Raw genomic sequence first — 15699 nt, 5'->3', positions numbered from 1 at the left:
GTTTATGGCCACTACCATTTTCTATATTGAGTTAATTATAAATAAAATATTATAAATTATATAATTAATATAAAATTAGGCATGAGGCCATGGTTATAAAGGATAAAATGTGGAAGGATTACTTTATTAAGAATAATTGATACTTATATGAATTATGATCTAACAAACTGATATTAAAAAAAAGTAATAGAAACCCAACATTATATGAGCCATTTTTTTTCCCTTCCCTTGCGATCATGTTAACAAACACAAACTGTTATATGAAAGAGAAGTACTTATTCATGCAAGAGAGAGGTTATCAAATGTGTGTAAATCATATATTCTAAAGTTCTAGTCTTGATACATATGCAAATTACTTCCAATGTTTTTCATAGCCTGTTTTGCATAAATTTTGTCACATCATAGAAAAGATATTTTTTTTTATAGTTTTTAATTAAAAGTTTAAAGGACCATTCATGTATTACTGTTAGGGATTGGAAGTGATAATTGTGTTGTAGAACTTTCCTCAACATAGTGAATGCTTCGTCTGAATGAACAACATAAGCTTTAATTTATCTTCATCTGAAACATAATAGGATACAAGTAAAAGTGAGTTGGATGCCAGAATTTCACCATTGGTTGTGCAGGTACAGTCCCGCCATACAAACTGGGCAGTTTTGCAAAAAAAAAAATTTTGAAGAACACCCTGGCGATGGTCCAAGGTTCTCCTACCCCTCTTTTCCTACCAGCAACCTCTCAAGAGGACTTTTGGCTTGCCATGCATTTTGAGTGTCTGCTTTCCAACCAGACACTATACAATTAAAGACATCCATGCCTTCTCTGGTATTCAGCCTGTCAGTGGTCAGTGCAGCAATCAAGCATCACTGTATCGGCTGGCTAGCCAATATAACAAGATAGATGAACACATGTGTGTCAGCCTTTGACATTAAAAAAAGGACAAGAGGAGATAGATAGATTTTTAACTTGACCATGATAACACTGCTGCATGATGTCTGTTGGCTTCATTTAGCATTATATCCGTTGGCAGGCACTTGGCTTAGATTCGATGGGTAGATAATAGATACTAACTGGGACTTGAATCTCACATTCTAATGGACCCCTGCCATTTAGGTCTTCAACAGTTACATTCAATGCATCACAATGGAGAGGACTACAATTACAATGATAGCCACCTCAGTGTAACTTCCTACTAAAAATTAAATATTATTTGCTCTCCTTTTTAGCGCTGTGTAGATGTAAGGGGGAATGCAAATTTTCCAATAGTTATTAATACTCATAAAATATTTTTTCATCATTTCAGCTTTTTTTTTAAGAAAAATATATATTTTATTTTACAGCTGAAATGGAAAGTGAATCTGACAGTATTACAGATGTGCTTGAAATGCAAGATATATCTACAGTGTGTAGTAATTCAGGTAATTAATTTTATATGTGATAACTGCAATACCTTTAAAAAGAAAAAGAAAAAAAAATTATCTTTTCAGTTTAGTTCATTTCATATTTAAATAAATTCTATTTTACCACCCCCCCAAAAAAAAAAGCTTTTGGGGCATTACAAAATATATGCCAGATTTACCTACTGTAATTATTAATTCAGATAATGAATTTTTCATGCAGTGTTTCATGAGGTAATAATTGAAGCACTGACAGATAAAAAAAAATATGTAAATCAAAATTCTATTTTGAGTTTGCAGTAGTGCCTTAATTTCTCAATTTTCAGTTTGATATTTCCCCTTTCTGTCCTTTACATAATGCTGTATGATGTAATTTATTGGGAATTGAAAGTTAAAATTTGCAAACGAAAACTTTTTTCATGTTCAAATAGACCTTCATCTTGTATTCCGTCACATTTTGTTTCTGCCAACTTGCATCTGTGGCTGCTCTCTTAAAAAAGTGCCAGACACTCAAGAAGTGGTGCATTTATTGCTCTAGTTTAGTTTGTGTTGGCTAATTGAAATTTATCTGTTTGCTTCTCGAGTTCTAATAGGATTCTTAAAGAAAATTAAATAGATTTTAAAGTTATTTTCTTCATTTCTGTTCTCAGTATTTTATAATAATATATGCATTTAATGGAGTGCATCCATAGACTATACTGTGAATATTTCATCAATAACATTTATCTGGTAATAAATGTTGAGTATTGAGCAACAGCCAGATATGATCATTTGAGCAAATACCTGACAAATTAGATATGTATAAAAAGAAAGGAGAAGCATATTTAAGAAAAGAAAAATTATTTTTTAATAAACTATCAGCTATTTTAAGCTTTTGTGTAAAAATTTACAATTTTGTTTACCCACTTGGTATAAGGATCAACATACTGAGGTCAAATCTAACTGTAGGTATTTGAAAATAAATTCAGTAAATACAGACTGAATTACAAGTGCACTTTTTTTCCCTTACATTCTTTTTTTTTTTTTTTTTTTTTTTTTTTCCATTCTAGGTCTTGTCTTGAAAATCTTTTATAGTATTTAAATTTAAAGCTCGGAATCGTAGGGCTTTTTTTTGGGGGGGGGACATAGATAATCTAGTATTATCATATGCAGCAATTCATGATGTAGTAAATAAATGTTGCATTGCACACATATGGTAATTATTGCCTATCAGTCAAAATCTTCAGCCATGGTTGTTGAATTCTTAACTGTCTTTCAAATGCAAGGCGTTCATATTTGAAGGAACAGGAAGAAAACATGCATATGATTACTGCAATGAATTGATGTCACAACTGCAAGTATAAGATTAAAATTTAACTCCATGAATTTCTATGGATATATATATACCTTCGATGAGGAGGCCTTTTGTGACATGTAGATGTCTGTACAAAAATTTAATTCCTGAGTCTTGCAACACAGTTGTCAGGATCAACCCTGTGCCAGCTGTTAACTGCTGAATACATAAAGACAGTCACAATTTATCAAAGCAACAGTTGAAGTAAAATACATTACAAAGTCTCTAATCTAGACGTCCATTATCCGGAATGATCTATAATCCAGACCGCAAAGCCACAAACTTATGCATATGCGCTTAAAGCGTTTACGCATGCGCGTTTGATGCACGTGTCCGCTACGCATGTGCGTAAAGCTACTAAGCGTTTACCCATGCGCACTTCCGATAGTGAAGAAAGTAACAGAGAACGTTATTGAAAACAAAAAAATTTCAATTGACAAGTTAGTTGGTATTCTCGACAGACCAATTACAGGACTTGAACAGTGGAACTTTGTAACTGAACAAGAAGTTATGTCTGTTTATAGAATTAAAGAGAAAGTATTAGCACAAAAAACGAAGCAACTTAAACAGCTTACATTAATAGAAATGTTTACTAAAGTAAGCAAATAAATATTGAGCTTTTTTTTTTTTTTTTTTTTTTTTTTTTTTTTTTTTTTTTTAGATCATAATTGCTCTTTATTTCATAAATTACAGTTTCATATTTTTAATTGTATAATTTGTGCATGCCATCTTACCAGATTTAAATTGATGATCTATAATCCTGAAAAACCCCTAATCTGGAATTGCCGAAGTCCCGACGAGTTTGGATTATGGACTTTGTACTGTATTACTTGCAAGACAAAGTGTGCTTGAAAGTTTCAGCTCAGGCCTTTTAAGTTCTCCCGAACAGTTACAGCTAGCACTGTTAAAAATGAAATTTGAAAGTAAGAGAGTTACTGGGAGAAGTAATAGCAAGATGGTAAGCGATAGCTTAAAAAGCTCTGTCTTGAACTCAAGAACTCTGTGCTTCAGAATGTTAACTGATTTGCTTTCTGGTAGAAGATGAAAACAGAAATGAAAGTAAAAAGAGAATAATAAATTAAAAACTATGAAATCCTGTACAGATAAAATAGTTTGTTCAGTTGACTCGACAGCCTTTCCTGACCGCTGCTGTTGCTATAAGCCTTGTTCATACTGGAGTAAGAGCATCTTGTTTTTCATACACTGCCAAGGAAAAAAAATCGCAAACCTGCACCCTAAACTCACTATATATGATTAATGTGCAGAAAATGTTTATCGTCGGAGTGCCAGTGTAGCAAATATATATTCTATGCACAAAATATCAAATTACACCAGTTTTCATTTTGCCGTGTAAATAAAACATTGCTTCATGAGTGAACACAAGTCTGGCCATGAATGCAGAACTATGCTGAACTGTCTTCTGGATGGAAGTTTTTAGTGCCTGCATTATGCCAAATTTGTAAGATCTGAACTGCAGAAGGTTGTACAACACAGGCCATAATTTTACTTATGTTATGTTTATTTATCTGTTGGCATGATGAAACTGACACTTCATCGCTAAATCACATGAATACCTTTCTTTATTCTATTATTGACCTGTGTTTGGTGGTTGATATGGTCATCCTAGGCTTTATCTTTTGAATAAGCAACCAGTCTCCTTAAACTGTTTCTTCCTCTTTATAATGTTGTGTGAGGATCTTCTTTAGCAGATTTGTGTTCGCTTACGTGTCAAACTATTACGCTACCAGCATATCAAGGACTCTAAAGAGACTACTATATTCTAAAGTATTCATTTATTTAATAAAACATCACTCAGGTATATAACATATAATTAATCTTAAATAAGCCTAACTACAGAAACATATTTACCTAATTCTATGACTTGCCCTGCTGCCACTCTCATGAAGCCAAACTAACAACAATTATTAGTGGCCAAAAAGTAAAAGTAATAAGTATTGTAAAATTATAAGTATAATTTAAGTGAAACATTAAAGGAAAGTAAGTACAAAATACAAACTACATTGTTTTGAAATCCAACAATTTGATCCAGAAATGTCTCTGAAGAACAATTAGTGATAGAGATTTTGCCTGTCACACAATGAATTATTTCACTAGAGCTGCTATTTTGAATACCATCGCCTTGAGTGGATTTTTTGGCGTTTTCAAATGATTTGTCAAAAGTTAGTGTTTGTTTTAGTTAAGAGTTTTATCATAACCATATCTGTTAAATATAATTATTACAGAAATCAAAAGTATGTTTTGTTTCTGTACAATTTATTTTCAATTAACTGATGTGTTTGTTAAATTGTGTCCAGAAAAGGAATTTGAAGATTCAAGAGTTTATCTATGTATTTCTCCAAATTTGATGTGTATCTTTTTAGACAGTGATGTATTTTTAAAATACATGCCCTTAAACTTGTTTTTCATGTAATGCGGATATCAAATTTTGCTTCAAGATACATATATATAAAGTATTGTAAATATCCGTGTTGTATACCAAATGACGATGTTACTAATTCTATTTCGAACTTACTCCATCTCAAAACCTATGCAGAACTGCGTAATGATCCATATGAACAATAGCAAAAGGTCTTCTGTGAAGTTTTACGGAATGTTATAGTCTTTGTTGCTTGCTACTTGTCACTTTAGCCCCTGAATATTAATTAAGGCTGGTCCTTTTAAGAAAGCTTTAAGATAATTAATTATATTTATCTAATTTAAGCGTTTGTTACTGTGGATCGCATTTTCAAACTGTGACCAAAATTCCTGAAACTGCTCGAAATTACCCATTCAAACGGTTCTACATGAAGTTTCAGCAAATTTATTCTTGCTCTGGTTCACTATTCAAAATAAGTGAAAAATTACTCTTCAATAACAAACCTGCCTTATTTCTATCTGAATTCTGGAGATAATTCTTAACTTTTGATTTCATGTAAATAATGCGCTCTGTATATTCCTGATTATTTTAGACTTCTGTTCCGAGACCTGATACTTGAGGAATTAAATTAGCAATTTTTAGATCAAACTTTATCTGTTCTGCTTTTTCTTGTAGACTGATCTCACATTTTTCTAAGGATTTTATGTCTGCAATATCTTGTTCCAGTAACTAAGATATTCTGTTAATTACTTGTGTTGTTATTCTCCTTAAAGTTTGCATTTCGGTTTCGCTTTATGTACAGCTTTCTTAATATTCTCATCCATAATATTAATTAATAATTTAATTCTATACTCTGTTAAAATTATCACAGGTGTTTCAATATAATTATTCCACAGTTTGCACATATTCAAATTTTTGAAATCAAAACTTACCCCTTCTTCGATGTTCATGATACACGAATGATTCGATGAGCATTTTGCATCATAATCCCTCTTCTGAGATGCTAAAGATGTCAAAAGGTGTGAATTTTTCTTTCTTTCTGCAGGATGACTCATAGTATTTAACAAATTTGTTTATTACTACATTAATTATATACATATAGCTGTAAGTTGAGGAATTCTGGTCATATCGCTCGTGTTCTCTAGCCTTTAGATTACTTTTTTTACTATCCTGCACCCTCTATTGGCAGCTTTTCTACAATGCCATCTATCAACTGATTATAGTTGTATATATAAAAAATTTAAAAAACCAAGTTACCAAAATTTTAGCATCTATGTGGAATTTTGTAACCAAGCTACCAAAATTCCATATAGGCCAAACACATATATAAAATTTTACCAACCTGGCTGCAAAACTCAGTGCCATTTGTATCAGTACTCCCAAGAACTCTGATTTGTACTTTTGACAATTTTATACTGGTACATCTGTCTTTAAATTTTAGCCTTTGATTTACATCTAATTATGAAATGATATTCTAGTTCTGTGGTAATTTTTTCTAAACAAATTATGCTCCACTTTTTAAATCTATCCAACCTGCTATTGGAGCACACAAAGGCTGTTTCTTTAAAATGTCTGGAAATTTCATTGGCTTTTGTCTGAAGTATTTATCCTAATAATGACAGATTACAGCTTTTTGAATGGTGAACCATTTCAGCAGTTCTTCATCAACATATTTATGCTTAGCTTTTCTCAGTTTTTTACCCTGTATCACACTTCTTTTCCATAAGCAAAAATTAGCAAGTACCAATTTTGCCAAATGCTACTGTCTGCAGATTTGGATAAACTGTAAGCAAATATCAGTTTGATTGCATCCACTTTGTATTTTTTGAATAATGTTCATCTTATTTTAAATAGCAAATGCTTTATGTTTACAGCTTGCCATGCAGATGGATTTTTGACTCGAAAAATTTCTTCAGTACAAAATCATCAAGAGTTAGGCAAAAAAATGAGATAAATTGTTCTTCTGAAAATATGAAAAAAGGGAGATAATTTCCTCGCTAATGCGTCTTATCCAATATGAAATGAAAATATACTTATTTCTCACAAAATATGTATTTTTGCAAAGCAAAGATTCAGTAACATTTCTAAAGAATAAACCTAAACTGATTATAGTTGTACAGATGACAGAACTTTGAGAGCATTTGTACTTAACATCAAACAAGGAATAACAAAATTTTCATTCCTTAAAAAATTAATCAGCTGTGTAGCCACTAGTTCATAAGAATGTATTCACTACTAATACTTTCCCTGAATAGTAAAAATTTTGAAATTTCCACTATATCATCAACATGGAACATAGCTCCAGTCAAAGAACTTGAATGGAATTGGAGACCCCATTCGCGCATTTTGCTTCAGCGCACATACACCATATAGTGTCTTACAATATGCTTACTGTATCCTAGTTCTCTTAGAATTGAGTGTCACACTTGTAGTCTTTCTTTATAACCCTGAGAAAAATTAGGGTGAAAATAAAATACAGTAATGTAAAGTTGTTTCGCTTTATGGATGAAATGTGCTTGATTTTAATGGTTAGTAATTTCTTCATTAAAATTTGTATTTGACTATATATAAATAGTGACATTTGACTATGCATTAAGTAATTGACTGAGGAGAATTTGTTTTATTCATGCTTCCTGTTCTTGTTTTACAATTCCATTTGCAGAAACTCTTGTGATATCTTTTAATGATTTTCAGAAAACGTGTGACTTGAGTAAGGAAGAATTTCAAAGTCTTATACAAAGCTTTAATATATTTACATAATGACTATTTCTCTATGAATTTTACTATATTTCCTTTTTTATATTAAACATATTTTAACATAATGCATGTTAGAAAAATATTCCTGAATAATCTTTCCTTTACATATCATTATTATTTAATATGGTGCATTTAAATAATTAATGTTATTTTATATGTTTCTTTATTTAACAGATACGTTGCCTAGGCAATATTTTCTTGAACAACAAATGAAAAGATTTGGAGCTTTCATGCAAGACGAACTCATTGCTTGTAATAACTTTCAGCAGTCTGAAAGGAAAATTGAAGAAAAGCAACCCAAAGAAAGATGCAAAGAATCCAAAAGAAAACGGCTGCCATTCAGAAAAGAATCATTCACAACACAATTAGGTAATAAATATTTTATTTTCTTCTGTGAACTTTTATTTCTTATTAAAATTTTAATTTAATACCATATCTTAAGTTTTATGCATTGAACTGTAGATTTATATTTCATGAATGTTTTAAATTTAAAATAATTTACCCCCCATTTTATATAAATATATGCATTTATATATATGTATATATATATATTTTTAGGTTTATTTATATATTAAGTTGTATGCTATATGTGTATATTATCCATAAATTCAATATTTTTGTTAATAAAAGAATAGAACACCTTTTCACAATTTATGCATGTTGTGTAGGTAGCAGCCTTTTTGCGGCTGACCCTCGTTGACCATACTTAAACTGTCAGTTTTGCAAAGTGTCAACGAACTGAATAGGTAAATAATAATAACAACAACAACAAAACCATCATTTTAAAAGTGTCATACCATCTGATAAGCAGTTATTTTTTATATGCAAAAAAAGCTATTTTTCCCAGTTCAGAGGTCAAAGCCATTTCAACCTCAGAAAGAAGGAGCTAATAGTGCATTGTCTGTCTCCCTCTTTTTTTTTACTCATTCATAAAATAACTGGATACGTATATTTGTGGGAAAATAAACAGATGGGCAGTTTTTGGCACACATGCTCAAGTTGTTTTCTTGGGTCTTTCCTGATTTTCTTTAGTTTGAAAGTTGAAACTTGACATACATTTCAGAAAATTTTATCATTTTCGGAGTGTTATATAAACAACATAAATTCATACTTAATAATTACAAATGAACACCATATTTGTGAAACAACTAGAGAAAAAGTTCATTCTGTGTTATGCGGTAGGTAACTGTGTGTATAAGTCACTTAACTGAACATATCAATCAATATTTTAACAATAACATACTAAGTATTGTGGGCAGTCATAGTGAAACATAAGAACAAAATATGTAAACAAATCAATAATTTCCAGGAAGTTGCATTGTGTTAAACAAAACCCATTCTATGTTTAAGGTCCAGTGCAAAAGATAATTACAATAAATACAGACAGGAGAATAAAATCAACTTACGTTTATTTAAGGTAGGAAAATATTATGATTACAAAACATAAAAAGAGAGTCATGACCTCACTAAACATTACAATTAAACGTGGTGGCTGGATCAATTAAAGAACTAATGTGAAAACAACAGAAAAGGATGACATACCCTTCTTTAACATATTAGGGATCCTTCATATATTTGAGATTTGTTAGCGAAACTTATTTCTCGGAGAAAAACTTGGGATAGTATCTGAAATTAGAAAACAAAAGGGGTTAGATTGACGAGACTCAACCAAGATATTGGTTCGGAGGCCAGGCTTCCCTCCTATTACTGCTTCCAACCAGCAGGACACAGGTCTTCCCTCCATAGGCCATCATGACAGCGTAAATTTTAGGATTTTAGAAATATAGGTGTTGCAGCCTCTCTTCAGTGTTGGTTAATTTACGTTGTACGTCTAAGATGGGGCTCCCTCCGAGCTGCTCGTCCAAGTAGTCATCTTATAAGTTCTCGTGAAATTTCTTTTTTCCGTCTCTCTTCTGTCGTCTCCGTCACTCTCCTCGTCTCCCGAAGCCTCTCGAAAAACACTGCGCAGCCGTTTTAGTAGCTGGCGCGTTTTTTGAAAACTTGGAGTAGATGGTGACTAGCAGGAAGCCAAAAAAAGGCAACCCACACTCTGGATCTTTACGGGAAAGGGCTTCCCGACTACCAAAAGGAGCTGTTTCTCGCCATTCCATCGTTCAACTTCCAAGGCCACACCAATGTGTCGTCACAACTGCAGGCGGAAACAGGGGGAAAGAAACTAGCCTCGCTCCAGGGTCCCAGTCGATAATTCAGATCTTCTGTCTCAACGTGTATTTTCCCCCACCATAAGTATGCTGTAGAATATCACCCTGCTAGCCTGGTCCAGCAAAACAGGGTCCCCTTTTCGTGAAACCCAGATGGTAAAACTATCAAGCACTTTCGCCCCACACACATGGTGGAACGCTTAGCAGAAAGGAATTTTGGGGTGCAGTACAACTGCTGATAAGAATTTCCGCTGAAGGAAAGAGGGCAAGAGGTGAAAATCTCTGAACTAAGTTAATACAAAATGACTTTGGTAAATTAAAAAAAATGAAGTTTCTAATTACAAAACATTATAATACATAATAAAAATGTCAGCACTGTAATAAATGTTTCCTCAGCCACCAATTGAGACTAAACACAATTTTTACAAAAGAAATACAAATAGAATCAAATTATTTTTCTTCTACCGCCAGTCAGAAAGTATGTATTCGTTTAACGTTAAAAGAAAGAGGGATACCAATTAAATTACTCAAAGTTAAGGAAAAAAATTAACACACAAAAGTGCAACAGCAAAGTTTTAAAATAAAAATTAAAGTTAAAAGTTAAACAACCTTAAGGGTCAAAACAATTAGAACAAAAACAAAAATCTTAAGTCCCTAAACTCAAATTAAAATTAAACAACTTCAACTCAGAACTTTTAAAAGCAACCTAACCAAAACTTAAAGTTTACAAAAGTTACAATTTAAACTTACAACCAACTTTAAACAACAAAAAAAAATTAGAACTTCAATTACAAATCAAAACTGAAATAAGCAAAACAACTTAAGCTTAAAAAAAATATATATATATATATATAACGATTAATACATAACAAGAGGGAGAGAAATTATCAGTGAATTGCCTTTGCAAAAGCTCGTATAATTCCTTGAACACAGTTAATTATAATTTTATCATCAAAAGACACTGTAGATTGTGATTTAAAAAAAGAAAGAAAAGGAAAAAAAGATGTCTCCCTATGAAAAAATCAAGAAAGCTATAATCACCTGAATAAAATATGCCGGGATGCAAAATGTTGCAATTTGTACATTAGTTTTGAAGGCAAAAGTTCTTCTAACTGCTGATGAACTCACAGAAGGAAAACTTTGCAGTTGGTAATAGATGGTTTGAAAGGTTTAAGTTAATGCATGACTTAACATTAACAAAAAGCTGCCCAGGCGGGAAAGCTATTAGCAACTCTGACTGCCGTACCAAAGGGTTTGCGTTCGAATCCCGTAGAAGGCATGGATGTAAATTATCTGTCCCTTCATAGGAGGCAGTGGTAGTCTACCTGTTAGGTGCCTCCATAATAAACTGACCTCTACTTCTGACCTTAGTAGTGGCGAACGCCTATAATGGCTAATGCCCGCAACTGGGAAAAAAAGAATTCAAGAAGAAACATCTGAATTTATCCAAAGTTCTGGACTGGAAGAACATAGTGATAAAAGAAGTATGTGAACAATATGGTCCAAACCGCATTTTTAATGTGGATGAATGCAAATATATAATCTTGGCTGGCAAAACTGTTTTTTTTTTTTTTTTTTTTTTTTTTTTCTTTCAAGAAGGAAAAATGCATCAGGATAAACTGACTGTTTTGCTGGGGTTAGTGGTGAAAAGCCGAAACCTATTTTCATAGAAAAATCAAAAAATCCCTGGTTTCTTACTGGTGTAAAACTGTTCTTAGTCATCTGTGAATGCCTACTTCTTGAAAAATTTTAGAGCTATGGGAAAAGACAGTCACGAATTTAGGTTAAAATTTTCATTGAAAGATGCAAAAAATAGCTTTAATTATTGATAACTGCATGGCTCATACCAGAGTTAAAAGTGATTTACCTACCTGTTGAGAAACCCGACAAATGATTGATTTTTATTGTCATTAGAGGGTATTTCTAAAAAAAGAAGATTAGTTTCGTTATGATGCTTGGTGAGTAAAGAAGTACTGATGGCTTCCGAGCCTTTGTTTTAGAATAAAGGATTATTTTTGTAATCTTACAGTGTAGTCTTCTCACTATGATCATCCTTATATATTATTATTTATGGCAATCAGTGCCAGCCACTTTTATCCTACTAAAGGTTCCGTAAACAATTTGCACTTTGAATATGGAATATGGTGTATTGTCTTCAATGATGTTTATGCATTGTGGTGGGCAAAATAAAAGTCTTGTGATGTGTCGCAATATATAGAATAAACAAGTAAGATTAATAATCTGCAATGAGGTAAGATTTAATATTCTTTATTCTTGAGAAATAAATCTTTATATTGCAAATTACTTCTAACTCATTTTCTTAATGTTATTAAAATCAAAAGAGAAATTTAATTAAATGAAGATATCAAGTTAATTTGAAAGAATTGTTTGAAATTGATTTTGAAATGGAACTAGCAAAGGCTGAAGAATTAGAACTTTCAGAATAGATAAATTTGAAATTTAATCAGGTATTTAATCAGTTAAGTGAAATAGATTCTGATGTTCAGAATCAAATTACGGATGTTAAAAAAATCGAAACTGAAATTATTAAGTGGGATGTGTATCATGAAAAACTGATTAATTTCATATGTCAGTTGAAGTCCGCTATTAATAAATGCAAATTAGATACACAAAATCAGAACAACTTATTTGCTTGTTAAAATTAGGAAAACAGTTTGTTAAATTACCCTCATAACATGACAATAAGAAGATTTGGTGGCGTTCTTGCCAATTGGCAAAGATTCCGAAATCAGTTTTGAATCTCTGCTACACAAAAAAAATGAAGATTTATTTAATGTAGATAAATGTAATTATATTTAGCTGAAGTAAGCCATGAATGCAGTTAAAAGAATTACACTGACAAATACTAACTACGAAGACAATAGGAACCTTTAAAATAAAGATTTGGTAAAAAGACTTTAGTCATTAACTCTCATTTAAATAAATTGCTGAATGTAACTGCTGTTAGGAAATGTACTGATGTTTCCCTGCTTTGAGAATTGTTAGATGATTGTGAAATAGAAGTTTGCAATATAGAAGCCTCGGGTAAATTCAGAGATTCACAGTTCTGTGTTGTGTTTCATATTGATTAAATCAACACCGCAAGATAGTGTTCTAAAGATCACTAAAAAATGCAGATTGGACGAAAATTGGAAGGTCTCGAAAATAATTAATATTCTATAATCAGAAGTTCAAAGCAGAAAAAAAAGCCTTATTTTTGACACAGAACAAGTATGCAAATGAATGTGGAACAAATTTTCAAATCCCATCAGGAAATCGTAATGATCCCAATGTAAAGGCTCAAAACTGAAAGACTTGTGAAAAGGACTTATAAAAGTACACTGTTAGCAATTGCATTCAATATGATGCTGTCTACTTGCATTTTCCATTCTGTGCCACATAATTCATTTAAATGTAAGATGTCACCACAAAATAAATTAGAAATATTGAAGAGTACTTAATATTATTTGAAATGTTTTAAAATGTATCGCATTAGTAAAAACTGCCGTTCTAATAAACTTTCTTGTCTCAAATGCAAAAGCGAAAGTCATCGTAGTTCCATTTGTCTGTTTAATGACTAAAATAATAATACTGCAACAATTAATCAAGGGAATAATACTGGAAATAAAGGAAAAGAATCATAGAATTTAAATTGTAATGATAGGAATATTCAAATATCAAATAATTATAATTCTGAAATTTTCCATTCAGTTCCACAGTATAATTCAAGCATGACATGTTAAAAAAATTTTTATTTAAAACATGTTCAATTCTTGCAAGTTTAGAATTTAATTCTAAATTCCTACTTGATAATGGGAGTCGAAGAAATTTCTGCAGTGAGCATTTAGCAAGTACTCTTTTAAGTTAAAACCTATTGGCTATGAAATATTTTCCATTTATTTCTTTGGAATGCAACACACAACAGAGAAAAAATATCCAGTCATAGAATTGGAAATCAAAGCAAGGAATAATTCAATAAAAATTGAAACTTATTATCCCAAACATTAGTAGAGCCATAATTTCCCCACCAGATAAACAACCATCAGAATTTATGGCTGGTCATCAATTACAGCTTGCTGATTCATGCTACAGAAATAAATATTTGGATGTTAAAATCCTAATAGGATTCAATATATTTCGGAAAATCTTCTCAGATTAAAAAATCGCAATAAACAAATGTATAGGTGCGATAAAACTGTCTGAATGGGTAATTAGAGGTTCAGAATTTGGAAAAAAGAAAGCTTGTTCACAAAATATTGCTGTTATGAAGGATAAGGATGAGATATGAGAGTTCCAGGATTTAAACTCCGTTTGTGTTTCAAAAGAAAGCGTAAGATTGTCTGTTAAAGATAAACATATAATTGATCAATTTGGAAACTCTTTATCCTTTAATAATGGTGCATATCAAATTAAGTTACTTTGAAAATCTAACCCTGATGAATTAACTAAGGATAAAGAAGACCGTGAAGAATATAATTATTATAAAAATAATTGAGGAACAGCTCAAAGATAGAATTATTGAAGTATATCAAAGTAAAGATCTCAAATCAGGCTATTATATGCCCCATAAAGCAGTGATAAGACCAGATAAAGAAACTTCTCATGTTAGAATTGTTTTTTATCCATCATGTAATGGAGAAAATTCTAAATCTGTATATGATTTATTGGAGACAACCTAATTTAAATCCTAACATATTAGATGTTATTCTTAAATTTCAAGATCACAATATTGCTTTTTCCGTTGATATAGAAAAGGCATTTCTAATAATAAGTATTTCCGAGGAAGATCACAAATATTTAAAATTCTTTTGTTTTCAGAATGACAATTGTAAATTGTTCAAAATTATGAACATGACACATTTACCATTTGGTATTAATGTCAGTCCATTCATTCTTTTAGCTAAGATAAAGTATCATATTAAAAAATACATCACTAAAAAGCCTGAAATTTATGTAGTGTTGAATTCATCTTTATATGTTGATGATTTATATAATGGAATGGAGCAAATACAATAGAAAAAACTTACCAACTGTTATCTGATGCAGTTACCATTTTAAAGCATGCAAATATACATAAATTTAAGTCTTCTAAAAAGTTAAAAGACATCTGGTTAAAAAACGGTTTATCAATGAATAATTCTTTTATACAAGCTAAAATTTTAGGCCGTGATTGGGATACAGAAAATGACACTATTGAACTAGATTTAAAATCTTTAGAATCATCTTCAGCTACCTATGTGTTGTATACCAAAAGAACAGTGTTGATATTAAGTTACAGTTGAAATCCATAGATTTCAACTGTAACTTATGAACTAATAACTATAACTTATGTAGATTACGAAACCAATTGGATTTACACTGAAGAGCCCCCCCCCCAAAAAAAAACTGGTATAATCATATGTATGCAAACAGCAAAGGTATGGATTCATGGTAAGGGGCAGTGGTTGGCAGCACCTATATAATACAGTAAGTGTCTTGTAAAGTTGTTAGATCAGTTACTGATGCTACAATGGCATGTTATCAAGATTTAAGTGAGTTTGAACGTGGTGTTGTAGTCAGCACATGAGAGATGGGACATAGCATCTCTGAGGTAACGATAAAATTTAAATTTTTGCATACGACCATTTCATGAGCATACCGTGAATATCAGGAATCTGGTAAAACATCAAATCTCCA

At 31.4% G+C, this 15699-nt stretch overlaps 1 protein-coding gene across 9 annotated transcripts in view; it reads left to right on the top strand.

Annotated features, from left to right (window-relative positions):
* Window positions 1–15699, top strand: part of LOC118196646 (uncharacterized) — a 109326-nt gene that overhangs the window by 53920 nt on the left and 39707 nt on the right. For all 9 annotated transcript variants that reach the window (XM_085822762.1, XM_085822767.1, XM_085822769.1 and 6 more), the window contains 2 exons: window positions 1338–1415; window positions 8036–8230. In XM_085822762.1, coding sequence (XP_085678888.1) covers window positions 1338–1415; window positions 8036–8230 — 273 coding nt within the window. The remainder of the gene's footprint in view (window positions 1–1337; window positions 1416–8035; window positions 8231–15699) is intronic.

Source organism: Stegodyphus dumicola, chromosome 8 (genome assembly GCF_044657685.1).
Source record: "Stegodyphus dumicola isolate Sdum_Otavi_A_Nest chromosome 8, ASM4465768v1".
NCBI lineage: Eukaryota > Metazoa > Arthropoda > Arachnida > Araneae > Eresidae > Stegodyphus > Stegodyphus dumicola.
Note: the sequence above shows the minus strand (reverse complement) of the source record. Positions and strands in the feature narration are given on the sequence as shown.